At 45.9% G+C, this 27,373-nt stretch overlaps 1 protein-coding gene and 1 long non-coding RNA gene across 3 annotated transcripts in view; one reads left to right on the top strand and one right to left on the bottom strand.

The window, feature by feature from the left end:
- The window catches only part of PDZRN3 (PDZ domain containing ring finger 3), a 249,475-nt gene extending 228,722 nt beyond the window's left edge, over positions 1 to 20,753 (top strand). For both annotated transcript variants that reach the window (XM_043443438.1, XM_043443439.1), the window contains 6 exons: positions 1,142 to 1,229; positions 11,787 to 11,885; positions 13,032 to 13,094; positions 16,252 to 16,353; positions 17,535 to 17,651; positions 18,275 to 20,753. In XM_043443438.1, coding sequence (XP_043299373.1) covers positions 1,142 to 1,229; positions 11,787 to 11,885; positions 13,032 to 13,094; positions 16,252 to 16,353; positions 17,535 to 17,651; positions 18,275 to 19,822 — 2,017 coding nt within the window. In that variant the 3' untranslated portion in view covers positions 19,823 to 20,753. The remainder of the gene's footprint in view (positions 1 to 1,141; positions 1,230 to 11,786; positions 11,886 to 13,031; positions 13,095 to 16,251; positions 16,354 to 17,534; positions 17,652 to 18,274) is intronic.
- Positions 8,541 to 27,373, bottom strand: part of LOC122425106 — a 250,164-nt gene continuing 231,331 nt past the window's right edge. The window contains exons 3-6 of the long non-coding RNA XR_006264699.1: positions 21,776 to 21,887; positions 20,778 to 20,831; positions 12,722 to 12,911; positions 8,541 to 8,669 (exon numbers count right to left, since the gene is read on the bottom strand). This is a non-coding gene — a long non-coding RNA (uncharacterized LOC122425106). The remainder of the gene's footprint in view (positions 8,670 to 12,721; positions 12,912 to 20,777; positions 20,832 to 21,775; positions 21,888 to 27,373) is intronic.

The following is a 27,373-nucleotide window of genomic DNA, read 5'->3' as shown; positions in this document are numbered from 1 at the left end:
GCCTTCATTTGAGTGACTGCTCCTGTCTGCTCTGTTGTTTCAAAACTTAATTCCCTGGGTGAGAAGACCAGAGTCCCCAGATTGCTGTGCTGACCTTTGAGAACCTGAAGGTTTGGGCCCCCAGCCGGTAATCAAACTGAAGCTCTCCGTCCGTGTCTGACACCTTTCAGAGCTGCTGCCTTGGCTCCGAGAGGTTCCGTTAGTGGTTCTGCCAAAGAGGCGGTGGGTTCTGTGAATTCTGCTTCACACATGTTAACCTAGAGAAACGCACGCCTCCATCCTTCTAGCCGTGTGTGTGTAGGGAGCGTGCATATATACATATATGCCTTGTATGCATGCAAGCACATATATTCCAGACATGTAGCTGTGCATGGATTGTGATGTCAAATGTTTTTCTTATTGTGAGACCATCAAAAGGTGAAAAAAGAAGACTGTCCTAGATGACAGCGTAACAGTTTTGGCCACAGCCCTTTGAACCTAGGTCAGAGGCTGGCACATGTCTTTAAGTGTTGCCTGAAGTTGAGCTTTTTTCCTTCTCAGAGATAAAATCTAAGAATGAAGCCACAAGCAGTAACTATAACTCTGTGTGTGGACTAGAGACTGAGTTAGAAATTAGTTATACTGACTCGAATGATAGTGGGCCAGGGGGATGGCCACTGGAAGGAACAAAGCCAGTCTTGCTCTTAACCTGTATCTTTTTTTTAAATGTTTTTTTTAATTGAAGTATAGTTGATTTGCAATGTGATAATTTCTCCTGTGCAGCAAAGTGATGCAGTTATATATTGGTTTCCCATCATGGTTTATCACAGACTATTGAGCTTAGTTCCCTGTGCTATACAGTGGGACCTTGTGTTTCCATCCTATATCTACTAGCTTACCTCTGCTAACCCCAACCTCCCACTGCATCCCTCCTCCTCAGCCTGCATCTTAACCCCTTCTTCCAGAAGAAATGGACATAAATGAAGATGATGGAAATATTATGAGGGAGGTCCTGACTATGCCGGGATATACAGCAAAAGAGACTTGAGAACTAAGACCTGAGGCTCTGAGAATTGCCCCGTGGCCCTGCTGGAGTTCCTGATGGGAAAACAGAGACTCAGAACTGCACGCAGGGCCTTAACGTCCTTTGGTCCTCTTTCAGGCATCCCTCAGCCCATGAATACTATGATCCAAACGACTACATCGCAGGCATCCATCAGGAGATGGACAGGGAGGAGCTGGAGCTAGAGGTAAGAAGAATGTCTATATCTCATGTAAACAGTCATTATTAAGGCAGTAAGTTCTCTATCAGCATATATTGAGATCATCGATGCTCATGTAAAGTACGCTTTTCATGGATTTTAGAAGAAGCATGTTTGGTGAGTCTAGAGCTGTCTGGAACACTGCTTTGCAAGAAGGGCTATTTAATAACCTTTACAGGACAACACTGCTTTTTGATGATCATTGTGACAATGCAGAGGTCGTTAAAAAGCTATCAAATACCTTGGGAGCTCAATTTATGGAGGACGGTGTGTAACCAGAAGTGGGGTCAGCTGCTCGCCGCTCAGAAGCCATTAAAGAGGCCAGGTTTGTGGCCAGCAACTGGGGGTGGGGAGGGTGGACGCCTGTCCGAAGTCAACTTCCCCCACTGACAATCGGGGGCAAGAACTTTTATAGACAGAGGCAGGGGCCTACATGTAGAAACAGCACAGTCGGCTCTGACAGTCATCTTGAGATGGATCACTGGTGGTCAGATCAGCATCGTCTTGATTGTTTAAAGTGCAGTCAGTCTTCACTTCCAGGGTCGGTTTGTTCCCATTTCCTTTTCCCATGTCCTGAGGCCAAGGAGTTGTGGCAGCTTATGTCATGGGTAGTCTGGTCATCCGATAGTTAACTTCTCCCACTTGGCATCTGTAAGGCTGTATCTCTAAGGCAGAATCCTAGGATATGGCTCAGAATATTATCTATAGCCCTTGAGAAGGAACTAAAGATCCTTGTGTGTTTGTATGTTAAGTCACTTCAGTCCTGTCTGACTTTTTGCTGCCCTGTGGACCATCGCCCGCCAGGCCCCTCTGTCCATGGGATTCTCCTGGCAAGAATACTGGTGTGGGTGGCCTTGCCCTCCTCCAGGGGATCTCCCTGACCCAGGGGTCGTACCCACATCTCTTATGTCTCCTGCATTGGCAAGAGGGTTCTTTCCCAGTCCTTGATTATGCTTAATGACTGAAGTATTATTTGGTCTCCTTTGACTATTTCCTTTGTTTCTGCATGTTGTCACTTCTCTGAGTAAACTAATTCTTTGGCTGAAGTTTTTCCACAGACAGAAGGCAGGCAGAGGACGTGGGTACAAGGACCCATAGAGTCCTGCTCCATTTCAGGTGTAGACTTTGCAATTCTTGGTATTAAGTTACACTCAGCCTTACAGTGGTGGATTCTTTACGGCCATCTGAGTTTCTAATGCCTGTGAGCATCTGATGGAAAGCTGTGGTCTCTCCCTGGAAAAATGCTCTTGTCTCTTAAGAGTGTGCATGTGGTTTCTGGAGGGTCACTGATTTCCCGCCATATCTGCCTTATATCATCTGGCTGTATCCAGATACCACCAGAACCAGCTTGCTTTCTCTTTCCCTTTAACTCAACCCAGCTTATTTAAAGAAAATTTTAAAGTAAATGCTTTATCACTTGCTGAGGCAGAAAATTCAGCATGAGTTTCCATGACTGTGAGGTGCCGTACAGTAAACACAGTGGACATGAGGCAGCGTTGTTAAATCCTAGAGCCTGTCACTGGTGCCGCCGAGGGCTGGACACCCAGGGCCCATTCTCTCCACTGCCTCCTGCTGCTTTCTCTTTGTCTAAGGAGATAGGTTGGTATCAAAGAAGTGTTGAGACTAGCCCAAATTGAGTCTTTCTTCCTAAACGAAGTAACTTTCTTTGCCTGAACTAAGGAAGTAACTTTCTTTGCGTGAACTGAGAACATCTTGCTTTGGACTGGAGCGGGCCACTCTGAAACACCTCCCTTGAGCCTCATTATTCAAAGTGTGATGCAAAAACTGGGGCAGCAGCGCCTGAGGGGTTGTGAGACATGCAGAATCTGGGCCCTCAGGTCTAGAGAATCAGAGTCTGCATTTTACCAAGCCCTCCAGGTGCTCCCGTGCATGTGGTGAGGTCCCAGGGGCCCTGACCTGAAGGCCACGGGCCCAGATAAGCCCCGCTTCCACCTGCCCTTGTCACAGGTCACGTGATTGAGGCTTTGTGAGCTTCCTTCCCTGCGGTGTGATGCTGTGCCTCCCAGCATCTTGACAGCACCCGCACCATCTGTGCAGAGTGAGGTCTCATGGACTAGAGATGACTAAACCCCTCATGGACATTCAGGACTCGGCTCAGACTTCTTCCCATTCATACATAGGCAGCACAGAGAGTCTGCATGCGTGCTTGTGTTCATTTCTGCTCATCTGCTTTTACTGAGCATCTTACATTAGATATCTAGTTTGGCACTAGAAATGCAAAATCAGGAAGTCGTCACCCTGCTAGCCCTTCAGGAGCTCCTAGTACCTACTTTGGTTTCTAGCTGTTAGCTTAGACACGAGTTTTTCATCTAGAGAACAAGACAGTGGCCACTCTCCATCTGTAGCTCCTTTGAGCAGTTACCATGAGGTACATTGAGTCCACACCAGGCAGGAAGACAGCTTTTACGCAGGGACTTCTGTTGATAGCAGCTTAGATGTTTCCAGGTTATTTCTGTTTACTAAGTGCCATCTCCTAAAGCAAACCTGCTGGTTTTGGATGAGCGGCCCGTCCTCAGATCAGAGGTCAAGACTCTGGGAGATTCTTCCTAAACCTCCCTGGGGCGGCTCACCAGGAGGAAACAGTGTCTATACCTCCAGGAAGGCTCTGTTTTTGGAGGCGTGTCTTTGGGAGGCAGCCCGGTCAGTTCAAGAAGGTTAATGACCAGCAGCCAGTCAAGAGCTGGGCTTCCGAAAGGAGACCCGGTTTTCAAGGGGAATGGTGGGCACTGTCATCCCCACTTCCTTACAGGATTTCTTAGCAGAGACAGGTTGTTGATGGTTCGAAGTCCCATCGGCCTGTTGTACTCCCCCCCACCCCCACCACCAACCCAGCCTTGCTGTGAATAGGGGGCCAGTCTCAACTGTTCATCATCTCAGTTGGATTAGATTAACATCTGCAGCTTTTGAAAGATAACTATTTCCATGGATATTATATAGGAGGAAAATACATGAGTGTTTGGGGATGTTATGGAAGCAAATACACAGAGAAAAACAGATGTTCTGTCTTTTAAAGTACACAAAATGATCATATTTAGGTAAGCATCAAATCCCTGTTATTTTGAAACTGCTTAGTGTTAAAAGAATTACACCCAAGTATGCCCGAGGGTTGAGCCGCCAAATAATTACCCATAAATTTTCAGGTACTGAACACCTGCTCTGGATCTTCCTATAGGCAATTAAGAAAGAAACTAGACATCTGAAGAAGGCTTATTTCCCTCAGTCTAGTGTTTCCGTTTCCCAGTGGATCCGTTGGTGGCATCCTAGCCGGGCTGAGGCCGCCGTCACCTCTGCTGTCCTGATGTCATTTTGAGATCAGAAAAGGAGAGCTACACTTTCAACAAGGGGACTAAAATGAGCTCCGGACCAGGTCTCAGAGCGAAACATCAGTAGGTCACGAGGGACGTGAGGCCACCTAGAAATAAATACAGGCTTTCCCCGCCAACCCATGTGCTTCTCTGCAGCCTTGAAGGCACAGCATCAGGGCGCCTCCAGGGAACCGTCTCACTGCCCTCGCAGTTTCGTAGGCACTTGCCCATCCTTCTCCTGTTCCCCTGCGTCCGGAACCTTCCCCCAGCTCTGCTCTTCTCCCCCGGGTCCTGGCCTCACTCAGCATGGCTCATCTCCAGAGAAGCTTCCTTCCCACTCTCAGGCAGCCCTGGCCCCGCACGACCATCCTCCTGCTCAGACAGTGCCTACGGATGGCAGCCACCCAGCCAACATGTGTTGAATAAAGGCCTTGTTACCCAGCCTCAAATGTAGGGTCCTTGAAGGAAAGTGCAGTCTTTTTAGAGGCATCTCTATATCCCACATGGTGCCACGAATACAGAAAGCATGTAGAGGATTTCTAGAAATATGCACAGAACTTCTGGATCCATAAGGTCTTAAGAGTTATACTTGGGAAACCAATCTTCCTTGAAATGAATAAGCCACCAATGTCCGTCTCTGGGACCTCCCCTCTGATTAAAGTGGCTGCCGTTGAAACCAAACGCTTGAATCAACCAAGGTGGAGTGGCACTCTTACTTTTCTTAATTGAGCTGTTGTGTCGATTTCATCTAAAATGTCAGGCGTAGCTGTTCATTTTTATCCAGCAGTCCATCTAGACCAGTGAGCAACAGGACAACAGTGGTGGGGGAGCTGTAATCCAGGTAATGGTAATACATTATTCATACCAGTTTGATTAATGGTCGTCTTTGTGATCGTATCTCCATCCTCAGAGATAGTACGTATTGATGACACCTATGCTTTCCGTGATGTGCTCAATCGTCTAAGCCTTTACCTCTAGCTTGGAGTGAGAATGAAATGTTAAGAATTTACAAGTCACCTAGTTAGTCTGAAGAATAGCAGTTTCCACTGAGCTCCAAAATGCTGTCTCTGGGGATAAGATTAGCTGAGAAGTTTCAGAGAGGTGAAATGACTTTCCCAGGGCAGCCTGACTTGCAATTGGCAGAGCCAAGTTTATTTTTTATTTGGATCTTTAGTCTGCCTTGGACTCTCAAGCTAAGTCTTTCAATTTTGTTGAGCATCTACCATGTACAGTACATAATAGATAAAGACACTACTCTTTCTGTACAATTCATTATTCAATTATTATTGCATTACTGTAATCTTCTTTATGAGCAGCCAAAGTAAATTCAAAATCTATACAAATCCCAAGACAGTTTCAGCTCTTACACTGTGTTTCCAGAGCTCCTGAAGACAAGAGCTCTCATGCTTAACCATTAGCAACTAGGCTCTTCTCTATGGTGGGGGACCAGTCTCTGGAAATGGGAGTTTCCACAGCGAAGTCGTATCATGTGCCTTTTTTTTAAATGCCAAGAGATTCCACATGTTAATATAAACCATCATTCCGTTCTCTGCACTCTTTATTAAACTTTCAGTTTTGGCTGTGCTTGTCTTTGTTGCTCTGCGGGCTTTTCTGTGGTTGTGGCAAGCAGGCCTACTCCGGTTGTGGCGCTCAAGGCTTCTCACTGCAGTGGCCTCTCTCGTTGCGGAGCACAGGCTCTAGGGCACCGGCTCAATAGCTGTGCCGCACGGGTTTAGCTGCTCTGCGGCCCGTGGGATCTTCCCGGATCGGGGAATCGAAACCAGGTCTCCTGCATTGGCAGGCAGACTCGTTACCACTGAGGCACCAGGGAAGTCCTCTTTGTGCTTTTCTGAACTTCTATAAATGTTTAAAAAATTTTTTAAATTTTATATTATAGTTGAATAACAATGTTATTTTCAGATGTATAGCAAAGTACTTCAGCTATACATATACAAGTATCTCTTTTTTTCCAAATTGTTGAGGATATTACAAAATACTGAGCCAAGTTCCCTGTGCCATGCCAGGTCCCTTTTGGTTATCTGTTTTCAACATAGACGTGTATACATGTCAAACCCAGACTCCCAATCTATCCCTCCCCCGGATCCCTCCCAACTGGTAGCCATAAGTTGATTCTCTGTGAGTTTGTTTCTGTTTTGGAAATATGCTCATTTGTTTCGACTAGATAGCACCTACGAGTGATATCACAGGCTATTTGTCCTCTGTCTGAGCTCCTTCACTTAGTATGGTCATGTCCAGGTCCATCCACGTTGCTGGAAAAGGCATTATTTCATTCTTTTTTATGGCTAAGTCACATTCCGTTGTATATATGTACCACAGCTTCTTTACCCACCCATGCATCCCTCTGACAGCAGACACTTTGGCTCCCTGCATGTCTTGGCTATTGTAAATAGTGCTGCAGTGAACGTTGGGATGCAAGTGTCTTTTCAAATTACGGTTTTCCTCCACACAGAGGCCCAGAAGTGTGACCGACACATGCGGTAGCTCTAGTTTTTTAAGGAATCCCCGTATCATTTTCCCATCATGGCTGTTAACAATTTATCTTCCCAAAAACACTGTAGGAGGGTTCCCTTTTCTCCATGCCCTCCCTCTCCAGAATGTATTGCTTGTAGACTTTTTGGTGATGACTCTTCTGACTGGTGTGAGGTGATACCACCTTGTAGTTTTGATTTGCAGTTATCAAATAATTAACAATGTAGAGCATCATTTTAAGTGTTTTCAAAAAAACAAAAATATCCAAAAAGCGTATGTTGACTTTACCTCTCAAAGCCGGCTTCTTGAAGGTCCTCCCTGGTTAGCATTTTTTCAGTTACCTACTCCACCATAACATTTCTGGAGGCCAGATGTCTTTTACAGCCCCGCAGGCCTTGTGACTATGAAGTACCCCCAGCACAGGTTTTCAAGTTGTTGTTACAGGAAATGTCCACGGGCGACAGCACTTCTTGATGCCCCATTCAGGTTATTTGGGCATCAGGCATCCAAGATAAAGTTGTGTTCCTGGTTTGTAGATTCCAGTGAAATGGGCCAGAAAAAAGACCCCAGGGCTTATGTCTGGGTACTTCTTTTCCCTTACCATGTACCCCCAAGACAATCCCAAGCCCTCCCATAACTGAGATGCTGAGGATACTGTCGTACTTTAGTGGGGCAACTCCAAGGAAGGGGCTGCCAGGGGAGCAGCTGCACCAGGAGACTTGGAGAGCAGGTACTTTTCTGAGCTCTTGTGGCCCAGAGGTCCACTGTCCTTTTGTGCACTAGGCTTGGCTGAGCTGTAGGAGGACCCACCTGCATCTGGAGATTGGAGTCCTGTCCACGCGGGATGGGGCAGTCCAGGTCCAAGTGGGGCTCGTTTGCAGGCCCGTCCTCCCCAGCCTCTTTATTTCCACCACAGTGGTGCCCTCTGGACCCAAGGTTCCTCAGGCTCCAAGGACGTGACAGCAGCCCAGGTCACCAAGGCCCGAGGGAAGTATCACTGACTTGTCTTTATTTTTCTTTTTAGATTGTTTATTTTATATTGGAATGTAGTTGACTTACAGTGTTGTGTTTATTTTAGGGGTACAGCCAAGTGATTGATTTATACATATACATAAAGTCAATCTTTTTGGGTTATTTTCCCATATAGGTTATTACAGAGCGTTGCGTTCCCTGTGCCGTACAGCAGGTCCTTGCTGATTATCTGTTTCACATGTATCACTGGGTACACGTTAATCCCAGTTGCCTCCTAACTTATCCCTCCCTCCCCACCACCCACCTTTTCCCTTTGGGGACCATGAGTTTGTCTTCTAAAGTTGTGACTCTGTATTTTGATAGGCTATATGTCATTCTCTGACTCCATTTGCTTAGTATGATCATCTCCAGGCTCATCCATTTTGCTAGAAAAGGTATTAGTTCAGTTTTTTTTTTCAATCGCCGAGTCATAGTCCATTGTATAATGTGCCATATCTTGTTTATCCATTCGTCAGTCAATGCATCTTTTGGTGGCTTCCATGTCTTGGCTGTTGTAAACAGTGCTCCAGTGAACATCGGGTGCATTTGTCTTTGGGAATTTGTTCTGAGAAAGTTCTTTCTGGTTATAAAAGTAACAGACCTGTTGGAAGAAATTGGAAGAATCAGAAGGGGAAAGTCCAGAGAAAGAAATCATCCCACCAGTAGCAATATGAACTAGTGTCCACTTCAATAAGTAATTGTTCAACTATCTGGCAATCAAAATATTGATGAAAATGGAGTAGAAATGATTTTCAAGTTAGGTTTTTATCAAAATCATACTGATTGTAGATTTCACACTGCTTACATTACTGGCATTAGGCCAAATGAATATCTTTATTTTTTAACACATCAGACCTCCATCTCTCACATTCCTTATGAGTCTTCCTATTTCCTACTTGAATACTCTTAGCACATCATGCTGTTTTTCCCCCAAGACATCAGTTCCAGACATTTCACTTTCCTGGGTTCTTAAATGGAGCCCTCAATTCTAGATGTGTGTTACAGTCATGCTTCTCAGACTAACAGTGGTGAAAGTCCAGGATGGCCAGGTTAGGTGGCTGGTTAAATTTTTAACATGTCACTGACCAATATATGTGATTCTACCAAAGCAAGACTCTATATAGCTCCCCCCTTGCCTCTTCAGCTCAGTAATACCCAGTCTTAAGCCTTAGTCAATGAGACAAGTCTGAAAATCTTATCCTTAGCTATCAGGGCAGTGTCTCAGTACTATAAAAGATTCCAAACCCTACCCTCGGTTTCTGCCCTTACCTCATCATGACCCTGACGCATACTTCACATCCTATTAGAATGAAGCCCAGCAGAGCTCTCGTACCTTTTGATCTTTCTTAAGAGCTATCCCCCTTGGTGGTCGATCATTATATGAAAACTATAACCTGTATTATGATTTTTTACTCTGATAGAAGTCATATCACAGTATTTGTTGTTTTTCTTAGTTGCTTCTTAAAACCTCTCCAGTTACCCTTCTCCCTGCTTTGGTTGCACATGTTCTTGTTCCAGAACCAGCTGGCTTCTTTCTACCATGAAGCCGGGGCTCAGGGGCGGCAGTGGTACATTTGGACCCGAACAAGTCGTCATGAAATCCCACGGATTTCCACCACCTCTTGTAGTGGTGGTTTAGTCATGTCCGACTCTTCTAGGATCCCATGGGACTGTAGCCCGCCAGGCTCCTCTGTCCATGGGATTCTCCAGGCAAGAATACTGGAGTGGGTTGCCATTTCCTTCTCCAGGGGATCTTCCCGATCCAGGGATCGAATCCACGTCTCCTGCATTGGCAGGTGGGTCCCTTACTGCTGAACCACCAGGGCAGCCCACATTACCTGTTAGGAAGCGCTAAAATGGAGCAAATCTTCCCTTTGTCTGTCGCCCAATGAAGTGTGACCTGAGGTGGAGACTTGGGCATGCGGTTGAAACGTGAGGATGCTGTGAGACCACTATGTGGGCGGTGTGCAAATGGGCTATTCCACAGGATCTGTAAAGAATGCGCCCTTGCGGTTAAACCTGTGCCGCCTGTGATTGCTTAGTCTTTTCCTCCAAACACAGGGAAAGATAATAGGATTTCATTTCTGGGTAATATACCAGATTGCTGAAGCTTTAATGAGGAAGTCACTGAATTAATTAACATGTCAATATTCAGAAAATAAAATTATCTTAATTGGGGGTGGGGGGACGTGAGAAACATACACACTTGGCTAGAAATAACTGCAGTGACTTCGGCTAGGACACCACCTGCCCACAGTCGTCATCCTCACTGTTTCCTGTAGACCTGCTCTGGGCCAGGCGACGTGCCGGGAGCTCGGCCGTCTTGTCTCAGCCACTCTTCAGCCTGTCCAAGCGGCACGATGACATGCCCCAGTGAGGAAGCAGGCGTAAGATACAGTCACAAGCCCACAGAACCCTATGGTGAAGCTGCTAGAAAGAGCTGGGAGCTGCGCTCAGAGCCCCAACTCGTCAGCAGCACTTTATGCTCGACATCAGCCATAAAGCCTGCTGAAGGTATCAACCAGAGCTTGGCAATCTTCACTTAAAAGTTGCTCAAGGCTTCCCAGGATGCTGAAGTAAAATCCAAGCTCCCCACACTGGCCTGGTGGCCCCATCACGTGACCACCCTCAGGGCACCTCTGTTTTCCTTGTTCACAGGGCCTTAGGGCCTCCAGTTCTTCCACCTAGAAAGTGTTCGTGGTATTGGGCACCGGGGAAGGGGGTTCAGGAGTGTCTGCTACATAACTGCTTTGAGCGTCACTACAGAAACCACCATATCCTCACCACCATCCAAGAAGAGCCAGGAGTGAGGAAATAGTCCCAGAGACAGGCCCCATCTCAGAGCCCCTCCTGGTTAGTAAGCAGCTAGCACTGAACACCGGGCCAGGGGGTCTGCCTGGAGACTTACCAGCAGGCGGCCCCTGGCACAGGCCTGTACCCCGGTGCTGTGGAGTCTTGCCTGGGCGGCCGGCAGTGCGGGGAGACGGAGCCTGGGAACGCTTTCAGAGAACCAAGCCTCTTGTTCCCAAGGCTCCAACCGTTTTCAAAGTTGAGACTTCATTCCGAAGCACAGTTTAATTGTCAAATACAGTGGCGCTGCGTGTGCCCATGTGTCTCACATTTGGGCTCGCTTCGCTTTTATCTTATTTAATTTGTTGTAATAGCGTCTGAAACTAATTTCTCGACTGTAAATATCACAGCTGTTGTGGAAAGCATTAATTGCATGCTATCACGTTACCGTCCTTCCTTGGATCAATTTATGTGTAATCTGTTTGCAAGTTCTATTACTGCACATATTAAGGGAATGCAACATGAAATAATCTAACCAAACACATTGGAAACATTTGTACTGAAATGGCTGGATGGTTTGGGGTTTGGAAATATTCTCGTTGGTGGCAGACATTGAAAGAATGCTTTTGAAAAGGCCGACCCCAGAAGTCTCGATGCTGAGTGAAATATGGATAATTTTTCTTTGGTGGGATCAATAAAATAACTATTTTCAAAATGACTCTATATTGACTGAAAGGTCAGAAATGCCCTAGGCATTGATCTCTTGCCTATAATCACCTTTTGTTTAGTAAGTTAACTGCTCTGCCCACAGCAAATGCAAAGAAATCCAGTTCATCATTTAAACAAAATGTTTTTTAAAACATCTGACGTCCTCCCAGCCATCACTGCCTGTTGGAGTCTCACAGGGAATGCCCTTTTCTTTGTCTAGGAGGTGGATCTCTACAGAATGAACAGCCAGGACAAGCTGGGTCTCACGGTGTGCTACCGGACAGATGATGAAGATGACATTGGCATCTATATAAGCGAGGTATTGAGGCTCACTTTTTATAACTATCATAGCAGGACACAGAGGCTGTATTCTTTCTTTCCTTTTAATGTGTTGAGCAGCTCTGGCTTATTGAGATGTCTTTGGAAAGACACAGGCAGATTTCTTTGTCCCCTTTATCACACTCCATGGAACTACCCTACATAGGGGTTAAGTTCTAATGTTGGCGCATAAGGCAAAATTACCCTTCAGAAGCCTGCAAATCGGCCATAAAATGGAGCCGTTTACTTGGTTTTGTGTATTCAACCCCGAGGGAAAAGTAGATTCCCATTTCCCATTTCCAGTTCACTAAGTGAGATGGGGGAGGGAGTCATTTTCTTTTGCTAGAATGTGTATCATTGAGTTCACAGTGCAACTTCAAAGTATTGGGTTGGCCCAAAAATTCACTTGGGTTTTTCCATCAGATGCCATGGAAAAACGCAAATGAACTTTTTGATGAATCCAATACATAGACGGAAGTTATTTTCATCTTCCCAGAGAAGCCAATGCAAAGCAGATGATTTCAGTATGGATACCTCACCATGCAGCCCATCTTTATTAGCACACAAGCCCCATTCTATCAGGAAATAAAATCCATCTCGATGGGATGAACCCAGGGATGTGACTACTAGGCTTTCTGCCCATCCCGTTGAGTAGACTTCGTCCACTAAGCTTAAGCTGGCCCACCACTGCTGCATTTGGGGGTCTCTCTCTAAAGTGCAATGCCACTTGTCTCAACTAGATTCTATTCGTAAAGTTCCTTTCCAAAATTTAATATACACATTTGGCAAAATAATGAATATGGCTGCTAGACCACATAATGAAAGGTACCCTTTCACCTGTAGGCCAGCACATTTGCTTTTCCTCTCTGGGTGGAACAACTGTTTCCTTGCCTCTGCATCCCCTCAGGTGGGCAGGGTCAGCAGGGTTATGGGGCAAGAGTCCAGGACCATGGCCTGCAAAGGGCTTGGAAACGTATCAGTCCATGTTTGTGTCTCCTTGCACGACACTGGAGTCCTGTTTATTTCTCTGTAAAACAAAAACAGAGGGATGAGCATGATGGCGTGTTAGACAGAGGCAGATTTTGGACAGTGCTCTTGTTTATTTTCGTGCATGTCTGAGTTACCCACTCAGTGCCGTGTGTTTCAGATTGACCCTAACAGCATCGCGGCCAAGGACGGGCGCATCCGAGAAGGAGACCGCATTATCCAGGTAGGTCAGCATCCTCTGTTCCTTCACTAAAATGCAGACTGCTTCAGATCATAGCTTTAGGGTTAAAATGCAGAAGTTAACAAATAGCTATCAGTATCGCAAAACTAGATGTGTGGTGAGGCAGACCAGTTAAATTAGAGCCGAAGTCCCAGCTCTGGAAAACACCAGGACACAGGGCATGGTGGGGCCTGAGACAAACGGGAGAGAGGAGGCCCCATCTAAACAGGCAAGCCGCCCCTGCGCCTTACACCGTACAAGTCAGCTCATCTCACTCCGTCCTCCTCTCTGGACCAAAGACAACACAGGCCAGATCAGGTCAACAGTTCTCGTGACCCCAAATAATGCTCATGTTAGCTTTCTCTGAAGGATTCATTTTGGGCCAAGCATTTCAACTTTAAGCAGTCTTTTAAACTTTCAGACTCAGCAGGTAACTACTATATAGAATGGCTTTTAAGAGTACTTTATCTGTAAACGATATCTGTTGTTCTCTGGAGTCGAAATGAGGCCATCTGAATACAGAGACACAGATGTAGAGAATACATGCATTTCAAGGGGGAAGGGGAGGATAGGAGAGATTGAGAGACTGGGATAGACACATATCCACCAATACGAGGTATAGACTAGAGAACTAATAAGAACCTCCTGTATAGCACAGGAAACTGGACTTGCTGCCCTGTGGCGGCCTAGATGGGAGGGGAGGTGCACATGTGCACTGCGGAGTCCTTCTGTGCGGTGGGAGCTAACACGGCGTTTTAAAGCAACTGTGCTGCAATAAAAATTAACATAAAATAAACCATTTGTTCCTCTTGTAGCTAGTCTGTTTTTAATTGTTAAAAAAATTAAAAACCAGATAACATCTTTTGTTGATGTGTGGTTGCTTTAAAATGTGTTCCTTTATGGTTTATTACAGGATATTGAATACAGTTCCCTGTGCTATACAGTAGGACCCTGTTATTTTAGCCGTTACATATACAAACTTCAACAACCCATTCCTCTCCTTTCTCCTGGCCAAATAGCAGTCTATTCCTACATCTCTCAATCTGTTTCTGCTTTATAAATAGCTTCATTTGTGTCATAGTTTAGATACCACATAGAAGCCATCATACGGTATTCATGTCTCTCTCTCTGACCTACTTCACTGAGTATGATAATATCTATTAATAGCTGCATCCATGTTGCTGCAGATGGCTTATGTTTCATTCTTTTTATGGCTGAGTAATATTCCATTGTATGTAAGTACCACCTCTCTATCAGTTTATCTGTCAGACTTTCATTGGCATTTAGTTCTTTACAATGTTGTTCATTTCTGCTGTGGAGCTATACGTGCACCTACATCCCCTGTGTCCCCACAGGGCACTGAGTCCCGTGTGCTGTAGGTGCTCACTCGTTACCTATCTCATACATAGTATCAATAGTGTGCACATCTCAATCCCAATTCATCCCACCCCACCCCTTCCCCTCTTGGTGTCCATTCGTTTGTTCTCTACATCTGTTTCTCTACTACTGTATTGCAGATAAGTTCATCTCTACCATTGTTCTAGTTCCCACAGGCATGAATTAATATATGACATTGGTTTTTCTAACTTACTCTATATGATCATCTCTAGGTCCTCCAAATGACACAATTTCTTTCCTTCTTAGGGCTGAGACATACTCCCTTGTACATATGTTCCACATCTTTATTCCTTCCTCTGTTGCTGGACAGTAAGTTGCTTCCAAGTCCTAGCTCTTGTAAAGAGTGCTGCTATGAACATAGTGAAGTGAAGTCGCTCAGTCATGTCTGATTCTTTGTGATCCCATGGACTGTAGCCTATAAGGCTCCTCTGTCCATGGAATTTTCCAGGCAAGAGTACTAGATTGGGTTGCCATTTTCTTCTCCAGGGGATCTTCCCGACCCAGGGATCAAACCCACGTCTCCCACATTGCAGGCAGACGCTTTACCGTCTGAGCCACCAGGGAAGCCCCATGAACATAGGGATACATGTATCTTTTTGCATTAGTGTTTGGTCTGAATATATATGCCCAGGATTGGGATTTCTGGATCATATGGCAGTTCTATTATGGCCTTTTTAAAATCTCACAGAAATTGAGATGGTTTTTTTATGGGTAGAAGGCTTACCTTGTACTTCTGCTCATTCCTGTCTTCTCATTTATAATTCACTGTGTTTATATCTATCACTACATACCTCACTAAGTAATTTTCATTTCTTTTTCCACTGCTTATTCTATACTTCCCTGGACTTCAAACCAACTTTCATTCCTAAAGGGGCTGAATCCTCAGTAGTAACTGCTTTTTCAGTTGCTTTAGTTTTCCACAAGCATCTACCACTGGGTATGGAAACCCTGAGTTCCTTACCTGCCCTCTCTGCCTTCACTGTGCTGCAGAAACCACACTTGCCCTTGTTAACCAAGATCCATGACGCCCTTTGCTGTTATAAGGCATAAGACTCAGATGGAAGGCTCAGTCTTCCAGCTCATAAGTGGGACCACTGCTGTGTCCCCTGGAGCTGAGACCTTCAGACAAGCAGAGCTCAAAGGAGCCAGGACAGGAAGCAAAAATCCTGCAAGAGAGGGATCAGGTGTGATGGTGAGATTGTATAAATACAAGTATTGTATAATACTGTTTATATGTATAACCTAGAAAAATGGTACAGATGAACTTATCTGACTTTATGTCCCACCTAAAGAAGTTGGTGTCAAACTTGGAACACAAAACACCCTAAATAATTCTATCATATTCACATCAGACCATTGCTTCTTTTGTTCTTTTCATTGCTTATTTTTAAAAAATATCAGTAGTCGTGCTTTAGTATATACTTCTGCCTGAGTATATTTAGTTCTGTCTTGTTAAATTGCTTAGATGCTTTCCCTCTTCACAACACTGCGGTCTCTCTCAGTGCTGCCTTCTGGAGTCCCAGTTACTCCTATTCACACGCCTCATCTTGTGAATTACTCCTCTGGAGGCTGTCTTCTACAGTGAGAGAGTTCACCAGACTGAACAAGGCCTTTCCTTGTGAAAACCAGCATTCTTTTCAGCCTGCCTGAAGTTCTCTGTTCCAGCTGTGCTTGGGCAATGGATACAGGCTTGAAACAGTAGACAACTGTTTTGCACAATCTAATCATGCTACCGTCCACCCCTCCACCTTTTTCTTTGTAGATTAATGGGATAGAGGTACAGAATCGTGAGGAGGCTGTGGCTCTGCTAACCAGTGAAGAAAACAAGAACTTCTCACTGCTAATTGCCAGGCCTGAACTCCAGGTAAGGTGGCTTCCAGCACATAGTCTGTAGTTCTAAAATCACCAACAGAGTTCCTGCCCTGCAGAAAATATATTGAATCGGAACTTGAAGGTACCCTGTGCCCCGAAAAGGTAATCTGACTTCCAATCTATCTCTTGCTTTGGCCTTTTAAGGATGGTGCAGCTATCCACCTTGGCATTTACACTGCATGCCCAGAAGCTTCATTAATGCAGGGAGTGTAATGAAGGAAAAGAGGAGGAAACATAACGGCACGGAAAAAAAAACACAGCCAGGGTCATGCTCATCAAAATGTTTGACTGCCCAAGACCCTGACCACTTCTGTGTGGGTCTCATTTACAGTGGCAGAGTGGGACAAACGTACAGCATGATGAGTATAGTTACCAACACCGTAATGACTACTGGAAATTTGCTAGGAGTAAAGTTCAGGTATTCTCATCACACACACTAAATAGTAACTGTGAGATGATATGTTAATTGACTGTAGTCATTATTCCACTATGCATATCAAATCATCATGATGTACATCTCACCCGTAATACAGTTTTTACTTTTAAAAAGCAAAAGAAACATTACGAAGCAGACTAAAGGGCCAAGTAAGAAATGTGACTGGCTTTGGGGGTTGTGTATGGTCGGAGGTACAGCTGCAGGCCAGGTCTGTAGATCTCAGACCCCCTACTAGTCTGCTCTTTACAAGCAAAAGAGACAAGAGCCTGGTAAAGGTGGCAGGCTCTTGCCCAAGACTAATAGGTAGTTAGCAGACCTCCCTTTGTTCATCAGAAAGAACTCTGTCCCGAACTGCCCATGCTTTCTCCTTGGGGCCTGCTAAGCTTGGGTGTGGGCCTACCAGCAGGAGAGGAGCCAGGGCTGCGGCCCTCTGAGCCCCTAACTCGGTGGCCTCCTTCGCTGAAAGTAGCTGAGGTGCATGCAGGCACTTGACCCTGCAGCAGTAAAGCGGGCCACAGCCCCGCCCCTGGACATGTGTAGGGTGGGAGGGGGCTTTACCTTGAGGATGGGGTCAGTGACGTTCGCAGAGTCAAACAACAGGCAGACTGCATTGGGATGACTCCTGGAGGAAGCCTAGAAATGTGATTCCCCAAGGTAATGTCCTTTCCTAAAAATAAATAAAACGGAAGCAAAAAGGGCCTCTTCTGAAGCCTGTGTGGGCGCCTGCCTCTCCCCAGCTGGACGAGGGTTGGCTGGATGACGACAGGAACGACTTTCTGGACGACCTGCACATGGACATGCTGGAGGAGCAGCACCACCAGGCCATGCAGTTCACGGCCAGCGTCCTGCAGCAGGTACCACTGCCAGCCCCTCCCCCGCAACAGCAGGGCAATCTGCTCCCCACCGCACCGCCACCCCACCCCCACCCCATGATGCTTAGGATCCTGAGAAACCCACCTGCTAGTAAAAGAAAATCAGTGCTTTTCTGTTTGCCCACCAATGAAAAGCAAGCTGATATCCTCCCAAACCAACAGAGTGCTGCTGGGCTTAGAAAGCAAAGCAGTAATGCCAAGGTACCGCCGACCTTCTGATACTTGTTTGGAAAACAATGTGCCAAAATAAAGAGCAGATCAGAGAAAGCAAGTCACATTTTTGAAAGGAAAGCAATTCCCTCTGTTTAACCTCAGCTTCTCAGCGTTTTCCCCTCCCTTCTCTCTCACCACCATTGTCAGAGAGGCTGGAACCTCTCCAGTGCCTTAGGCACTCAAGGATGTCCTCTGTGCCTCCTGCTTCCTGGTAAGAGGTGCTGGAAGAGCCGTAGTCATTCACTAGGTCAAGTGAGCATCCTCCTTTCCCAGATGGAGGTGAAGCGGCTCACCTAGGGGAACTTCAAGCTAACTACCTCAGCAACCCAAGTCCCTCCTACCGGAAAAGCCTCCCTCCCCATGACCACGTGTTCTTGTTTTCTGTCGTGTAGAAGAAGCACGAGGAAGACGGGGGAACCACAGACACGGCCACCATCCTGTCCAACCAGCACGAGAAGGACAGCGGCGTGGGGCGGACGGACGAGAGCACGCGCAACGACGAGAGCTCGGAGCAGGAGAACAACGGCGACGATGCCCCCGCGGCCTCCCCGCCGCTGGCCGGGCAGAGAAAGCTCACGTGCAGCCAGGACACCCTGGGCAGCGGCGACCTGCCCTTCAGCAACGAGTCCTTCATCTCGGCCGACTGCGCCGACGCCGACTACCTGGGCATCCCCGTGGACGAGTGCGAGCGCTTCCGCGAGCTGCTGGAGCTCAAGTGCCAGGTGAAGAGCGCCGGCCCCTGCGGCCTTTACTACCCCGGCGGCGCCCTGGACGCCAGCAAGAGCGACCCCGAGAGCGTGGACAAGGAGCTGGAGCTGCTCAACGAGGAGCTGCGGAGCATCGAGCTGGAATGCCTCAGCATCGTGCGCGCGCACAAGATGCAGCAGCTCAAGGAGCAGCTCCGCGAGCCCTGGATGCTGCACCACGGCGGCTTCCGCAACTACAACACCAGCGTGGACGTGCGCCGGCGGGAGCTCGCCGACATCACCGAGCTGCCCGAGAAGTCCGACAAGGACAGCTCGAGCGCCTACAACACCGGCGAGAGCTGCCGCAGCACGCCGCTCACCCTGGAGATGTCCCCCGACAACTCCCTGCGGAGGGCGGCCGAGGGCGACGGTGCCGCGGAAGCTTACGGGCCGTCCCCCAAGAACCTGCTCTCCATCACGGAAGATTCCGAGGGGGGCTCCCCGAACTACAGCCCTTCCCCGAAAGAGCTGGACCCCAGCCCGGCTCCGGAGAGCAAAGAGAGGAAGCCCGGGGAAGAAGACGGCGGCAGCGGGAGCCCCACCCCCGGCCCGAAGCTGGGCGGCTCCTACCTGCCGCCCTTCCCGCACTCGCCCTACAAGCACGCCCACATCCCCGCGCACGCGCAGCACTACCAGAGCTACATGCAGCTGATCCAGCAGAAGTCGGCCGTAGAGTACGCGCAGAGCCAGATGAGCCTGGTGAGCATGTGCAAGGACCTGAACTCGGCCAACCAGTCGGAGCCGAGGATGGAGTGGAAGGTGAAGATCCGCAGCGACGGCACGCGCTACATCACCAAGCGGCCGGTGCGGGATCGCCTGCTGCGGGAGCGCGCGCTCAAGATCCGCGAGGAGCGCAGCGGCATGACCACGGACGACGACGCGGTGAGCGAGCTGAAGATGGGGCGCTACTGGAGCAAGGAGGAGAGGAAGCAGCACGTGGTGAAGGCCAAGGAGCAGAGGCGGCGGCGGGAGTTCATGATGCAGAGCCGGCTCGACTGCCTGAAGGAGCAGCAGGGGGCCGACGACAGGAAGGAGATGAATATCCTCGAACTCAGCCACAAAAAGATGATGAAGAAGAGGAATAAAAAGATATTTGATAACTGGATGACAATCCAAGAACTCTTAACCCACGGCGCAAAATCGCCAGACGGCACTAGAGTATACAATTCATTCCTCTCGGTGACTACTGTATAATTTTCACTTCTGCATTATGTACATAAAAGAACACTACCATTGGGGTAGCAATTCCTGCCTCGTTCAATGCGGCAAGTTTTTGTATATAAGATAAATCGCAACATCATGTTTACAGTCAAAACTAGCGAGCCCTACCACTCTGGGTGTCAGCTCTATTTTAAGTGGAGAAAAAGCCCCCTTAACTACTATCCTGGAAGGCAATATTAACCCAACAGCTTTTTTTTCAAACAGCAAGGATACTTTTTTACTCGTTACCTTTTACATAAAAGTTTTTAAATTTCAAAAAGATCTTTTACTAAGCATACCTTCACAGAATAATTTGTTTAAACTATATTCATATAAGAAAGTTAAACACGCTTTTTTCCTTTTCTGCTGAAAACACAGATATGACTGCCGGTATGTATTTTAATGGAGCTCTATTTTATGATGTTACTTTGCTGAATGTGTTTCATAGGAGTGACCATTAATATATTATTTAGGTCAAAGCTTCAACTCAAAACCACCAAACTCTGTGGTTAACTATATATAATGCACATAACCAAACCAGCAGTGTTTAGAATTCGGATACACATTTTAACAATTTTCTGGTTAAAGTTCCCAAGAGAGTGTAAAGGTTTTAACAGAAGGCAAAATATAATGCAACTTTGTGGGAGTTTACAGCATGTTTGCAAATACTGCAACTCATTGGAGGACTTTGCATGTACAGGAAAGTTGTGGATGGAGAAGGTTTGTGGAATTTTAAGTGCTCATTGTAGTAAAAACCTTTGCTTTGTAGATTCAAAGGGAGACTTTTACAAGCAAATTCACAGAATCATGATTAGTTACAAACAGTTAAGTAAATGAAGTTAAAATAAATTATTATTTTCTATGTTTTGAAGTGTTCCTCATTTTGCAGTGGTGCCTATAAAATAAAAGCCTTTTTTGCAGTGTTTCCTTCTTTCCTTCATTGTCTTACCTGATGCTTTAGAAGAATTTGAGTGTTTCAGATCATCCAATACCTTCATCCTGTCTGGAATCCAAAGACAGAAGTATAATCAAAGTCTGTTACAAAAAAAAGGAATCAAACACTCACCATTTAATCTAGCTTTCTGTCATTTCTTGCAGAAAGCCTCAACTTGACCCAAGTCTATCCTACAGACTTGAATGAGCAAGTTTATCAACCAACATCATGTTTACAATTTCTTTGAAATTTCTTTGGTTCCTGGCAACCATTACTGCCTGTCAGTAATAGCCAACATCTCTGAGATGTTGGATTTCTAAGACACATCTGCAAAATCTGTATTTCCATAGAATAACAAGGTACACCAAAGTAGGTGGGCTTCAAAACTGCTATCTTTCAGACTCCAACAACCCACAGGATTCTACATAATGAATTTGCTACAAACTGTTCCCTGATTATAACATTTACATAAGTTTCAGCTACACTACCTCCTGAAAAGACACATGAATGAATGAGATTATAAAGAGTATCATTTTCACTTGTCTTGATGCCAGATAATTTCTCACTGAAACTTGAAGTATCCAGGTGTTAGGTGTCTGAGACTTAGATTCCTTCAACACACCCTGTTTGAACCAAAGTTCCTCCCTTGCAGTCAGAATCTTAAGACTAGTTAGTAGTCATACTTCCATTAGAACAACCTAAAGAAGATAAGACACTGATATCTTAATGGGGAGGAATAAATACATCTGTTCGTTACCTCTGCAAGACCAAGCATTGCAAAGATCAGTACCCCTGCTTCGTGAGTTTTTGCAAAGGGTGGACTATTAGCACCATGGTTTTCCAATACTCTCCAATGTCAAGTTCCAACAGATTGGATCTTTGGCTCCAGGTCTCTTACGTCACATCTTTCCTCACTAGTCCATGTGTTACCAAGACTCAGAACAGTCAGATGGATTACAAATTGCTGTGAGACATATACAGGTTGCGTGTAAGAGTTAAACGCATGGGTTTACCTGCCTCATGTGTTATCATTGAAGACCAGACTGTTATATGTGGCCATGAGGAGGGCAGACTTCTGATTCTCCATAACAGCCACTCCCCTGGATGGGTGACTCAACTTTATCCCTAAAATATAAGGGGAAAGAAATGAGAATTTATTGATTACCTAGTGTTATACCTTTCAACACAGTAGCCATTAGCTACAGCTGGCTATTAAACACATAAAAATATGGTTAGTCTAAACCAAACTGTTCTGAGAAAATGGCTTTCAAAGACTTAGTACTAAAAAAAAAGACAAAATATTTCAGTAGTTCTTTGCAAGTTGAAATGATAATACTTTGCATATCTTGGATTAAATAATTTTAATTTCACCTTTTTACTTTTTCACATGGTTACTAAAAACATTTAAATCACAGATGTGACTCAACACTTTATTTCTACTGGCTAGCACCAATACAGACCATCAGGCGTGTGTGTGCAAAACACGTGACCTCTCCAAATTCACAGGACAGTGATGCAGGCAGATGGCCTTGTCAACAGTTCAGATGAAGAACCAGTGTCCAGATGAGTGTGGGGCTGTGATCTAAGTTTGCACCCCCAATACCCAACCCTTTACCTTTCCCCCTCTGCCTCCACCAGCTTCTCAAGAAGTAATTCTCTGCATTGAGCTACTCCTTGTAGCCTAGTCAACATCATGATAAAAGGAACTGCTTCAAAGTGACAGGCATTTCACTCGGTTCCCCCTGGAGTTTTAAGTGACAAAATATTCTAACACCACTGGCAAAAACATATGACATAAAAATCTAGGAACTGGGGGCACTAATTAAGCTTTTCATCTTTTAAATGAAAACAGGATGCCCTAAAAAGCAAGAACCACAAATGTGATGTGGTAGGACTGTACACTGCCAGGGGAAAGCTAGTTAGAGAACTAATGAGGATTATAAACTAAACTTTGAAAATTAACCAAATACATTATCTAGTTGGTGTCTAAGAAGTAGGTTACAGGTTACTTGTTAGCAAAATTGCCTAGAACCGAAGAAGCAAACAATTCTGCCAGAAGCAACCACAACTCCCACTTTTATTTCAGCTTCCCAATTGTTTTAAGTGCATTAAGATTTCTGCAGAGCATCAACTAATTAAAAAGAAATCACTAAAATGGAGATAAGATGCAAGAATTCTCATGGCTACTGCTGTACTCTTCAATTTTGATTAAACGTGAATTCCCTAAAGCAGTCAGAAAACAAAGTGTGGTTCTTTGAATTTTGTTCAGATGGGTTTTCCTGCTTACATGATCCATGTTTCTTAGCTTCCAGTTTGAACTAATCCTGAAAGGGCAGGGGCCATGGGGCCATGTGCTCTGCCTTTCAATGGCAGAAAGCTGACCTCAGTGCACTCAGCATCTTTTTAAAATGAAAAATGAGAAATTAATGATCCTTACTTGAATGGGGCTATTGCAGAGTCACATTTGCTTACCAATTTGGTAATTCTAGAAAAAGTCCTCAGAAACAAAATGAAACTCCCCAGATGTCAGAGCCTCTCAAAAATATATCAGGATTAAATTGAACTGTCTGTTCATTCCTCCTCCTCAGCTGCCACCCCAGACATTATGGGTTTGATTTGAAGAATCACCACTATCTCTGTGCTCCAGGCGCTGTGTCAGAAACCAACACGGATTTGTTCAGCCGGGAGTTTTTGTGCCCGCTGTCTTTAAGGTCATAATGAGTTCTCATGGAGCTCTCCTCAGTTGAGTTCAGTCACTCAGTTGTGTCCGACTATTTGCGACCCCATAGACTGCAGCACACCAGGCCTCCCTGTCCATCACCAACTCCCAGAGCTTACTCAAACTCATGTCCGTCGAGTCAGTAATGCCATCCAACCATCTCATCCTCTGTGGTCCCCCCTCTCCTCCCAGCTTCAATCTTTCCCAGCATCAGGGTCTTTTCTAGTGAGTCAGTTCTTCTCATCAGGTGGCCAAAGTATTAAATAAAAAAAGAAAATAAAAATCCAATCATCACACCAATACTTTAAATATATCAACAAGGTTAGGGGTGGAAGGCAGATAGGAGATCAAGTGCTGGATCTCAGGGAGGGTCTCATACAGTTACGGTTGAGCTGAGAGCCAGTGGATGGATGTAGGTTAACTGGGAAGACAAGTCATATTTGAGGCAAATCAAACCATGTGTTTGATAAACATGGTTTACTTCAAACAAACCAGTGTACTTGACAGAATGATGGGTAGGTAGTAAGAGTGGGGAGACAAGTAGGAGCCACACAGTTGAGTACTCTGGTTCAATTTTACATATACAAGCCCACTCGGCAAAGGATCAGCAAGTCAGTCACTCAGAGTAGAAAACCTGCTTGGGTAGAGTAGCAAAGTGGTCCACCCTCCCCTCTTCCCTCCCTTCATATACAGACACAACACATCAGGAAGGAAGATTCACAGACATAGAGAACAGTGGAGGACGTCAAGGGGGAGGGAGTTGAGAGAGCAATGGAGTAGGTTGGTGCTATCAGATATAACCTTTTATATATGGAACAGATAAACAACAAGGTCCTACTGAATCGCACAGGGAACTATACTCAATTTTTCCAATGGAAAAGGATATTTTAAAGAACATACCCACACACACACACATATATATAACTGACTCACCTTGCTGCATAGCAGTAATTAACACTGTAAATCAACTATACTTCATAATAAAAGAATAGAGCAGCCACTGTAGGAAAAAAGTTTAATAAACTTCATTTTCCCCTGTCTCTTTAAAAATACTTAAGAGAGGGGAAAATGAAATTTGGATGCCCAGGAAACAAATTATACGTGTATCACCTGAGCCTGGAGACCACTCAGGGCATGGCCAGGCCTACACTAGTGCTCCATGTGAAATATTTGTGTCCCCGGGAAGCCTAATCCCTAAGGTGATGTATGAGAGGATGGATCCTCTGGGAAGTGATCAGCTCATGAGGCTGGAGTCCTCATGAGTGGACCAGCACCTTATGAAAGAGGCCCCCCAGGGACCCGCCCCCCACCAAGCAATGAGACAAGACGACCACCCACTGCAACCCCGAAGAGGGCTGCTCCCGAACCTGAGCTTGCTGACACCCGGGTCTCAGATGTCCAGAGGTCAGAGATGAGAGAGAGACATCTCTTCTGTTTAGAAGCCACCCCATCTTATCATATTTTGTTAACAGCAGTCAGAACAGATAGAGACATTTGATTTCTCTTGGAGGAATCATCACCTGGTACCAAATACTATTACAACCATTTTTCAGAAAACTCTAAAAGGATGCCAGATGTGAGTTACAAATTCGGGCTCTACTGTAGCAGGCAGGGGACAAAGGTCTGCCTAAGGACATGAAGTGCAGTTGACTGGCTCGCCTCTGAGGCCTGGGTTCGATTCCTGCATTTGGGAAGATCCTCTGGAGAAGGGAAAGGCTACCCACTCCAGTATTCTGGCCTGGAGAATTCCATGGACTATATAGTCCATGGGATCGCAAAGAGTTGGACACGACTGAGCGACTTTCACTGTCACTTTCCTAGTACAGAGTTCTCTCCAATCTAAAAAACACAGACATGAAGCCAGCTCTCAGTAAGAGTCAGCTCACTGTGCAAACTCGGGGAACTCTTCTTTAAAAAGTCTGAATGCTTACATGTTACAGGCTCTCTGGTCGCAAGATCCTCCCTCACACCACCTCTCCTCCTATGTGTGGACACCCAGCATTCCACCGTCTCTCTGTGGTCCACATGCACACAATCTTTTATTTACTCGCCAGCTCTACAATGCCCCCTCCCCCACCACAGCATAAAGAACTGTTTTCCCTTAGGTAACCTGACTGAATACATGAGATTTTCCACTGGGGATGAGAAGCTAACCCAGGTCCTACCTGGCCCACCCGCCAAGATTACACATGGATCACGGAAGTGGCTGAATTGCCTTGCTGCCCATCTGCCTTCAGCCCTTCTCAGCCCTTCAGGTATCCAAGGAGCATCTACTGCATACTGATCCCTCTGCTGGGACCAGGAATACATTGGGGGCAAGTCAGAGATGAATCCCCTTCACAGAATACCCCTTCTGCCAGTGGCAAGCTAAAAAAGAAAAAAAGTGCAAATACACAAAAGGCAAAGGACTTGCAAATCATAGTGGGCAAACAAGCCCAGGTTGAGAGAAGCACTACCCCCTCAAGCAGGGGGGTCTCACAACAGGGCCGCTGAACTCGCAGCACCAGCAACACCTGGGTTATTACTGGAGATGGAAATTCTTGGGCCCCACCCCAGACCAACTGATTCAGACACTTAGAGGCCACGCAGTCTGTTTTCTTCAAGCCCTTCAAGTGACTTGATGCATGCCAAAGTTTCAGAAACAATGTAAACAAACAGGAATTTTGACTGTTTTGGTTCTGAGGATTGGTTTCTCTTTTTTTTTTTTTTTTTCCTTGTTGGTTTCTTTTGATCCCTAATTCTTAGACCAGTTCCTGACATAGCAGGGGCCTTAGAGATTATGTGGACTGAACCGTCAGGTGGGTTATTGTACTTTAAGCTGGGTTATCAGAAAAGACCACCCTAAATATCTAAGTGAGATCTAAAGGTGGGGAAAGAGACAGCCATGCAGTGTGGGCAAGGATATTCCATGCCACCTCTCACAGAAAGTGCAAAAGCCCTGGGGTAGGAAGGAACTTTCTCTGGAACCAGACTGCCTGACAAACCATGCTTTGCAGTTTCAGCGTCCCATCTCTGAATCTACCATCCAGAGTCTTACTCCTCCTCAAGGGACACAAAGGTAGGTCTCCTTGTTGTTTAATGAGCAGCTGAAAAACCTACCCTCTCTGCAAGCAGGACTGCCTTTCTTACTTGGCTGCGCATGTAAAAGCAGGGCCTGCTGTAGCCCAGGCCCTCATTTAAAGAGCCTGGCTGGTTCTCCCCTCAGGGTGAACTCTCCGCGACCTTGGACAAAGCCGGTCCCAGCTGCCACCCAGTAAGCAAGGCGGGAGACCCTGGGTAGTCTGACTTCCTACACTGTATCCTGCAGTCCTCCTCATTTCTAGACAATAAACAAAGAATGCTCCAGAACAAATTCAAGATGGCTTCATAAAAAGGAGATGACAACAGCTGATGAAAGAAAGCAATGACAAGTCCGACTGCAGTGACTCAAGGTGCCTGGGGCCAGAGGAGCGGGTTGGGGTCAGGTCAAAGCTGATGCTCACAGAACTGTAAAGACCCAGCTCCGGTCTGCACAACATACAAGGCCAACCAGCCTGAGCGACTCGGAGGAGGCCACTCGCCTCCTACCCCGCATTCACCTTCATCCAGAGGGGAAAAAAAAGATTCAATCTTTGCTCTAATTACACCCCTTGGGAAAATATCCTTTTAATACTACAAAATACCTGCAGAATATTAACATAGATACTTTTTACAGTTATAAAAGGGAAAGAATGTGCTATAGATGTCTTTAAGATCCTCACAATATTTTTTCACTTCTACCAGACAATCAGAACTTAGATGAGGGGCAAGCAAACTTTTTCAGTAAGTATCACAGGTTATGTGGAGACAGAGACAGAATCAAGGATGTGAACATTTCCACAACTTTCAGTGATGAACTTCAAAGTATATGAGT

Source organism: Cervus canadensis, chromosome 22, assembly GCF_019320065.1.
Source record: "Cervus canadensis isolate Bull #8, Minnesota chromosome 22, ASM1932006v1, whole genome shotgun sequence".
NCBI classification, from domain to species: domain Eukaryota; kingdom Metazoa; phylum Chordata; class Mammalia; order Artiodactyla; family Cervidae; genus Cervus; species Cervus canadensis.
The sequence above is the reverse complement of the archived record's forward strand: the minus strand, read 5'-3'. Positions and strand labels throughout refer to the sequence as shown.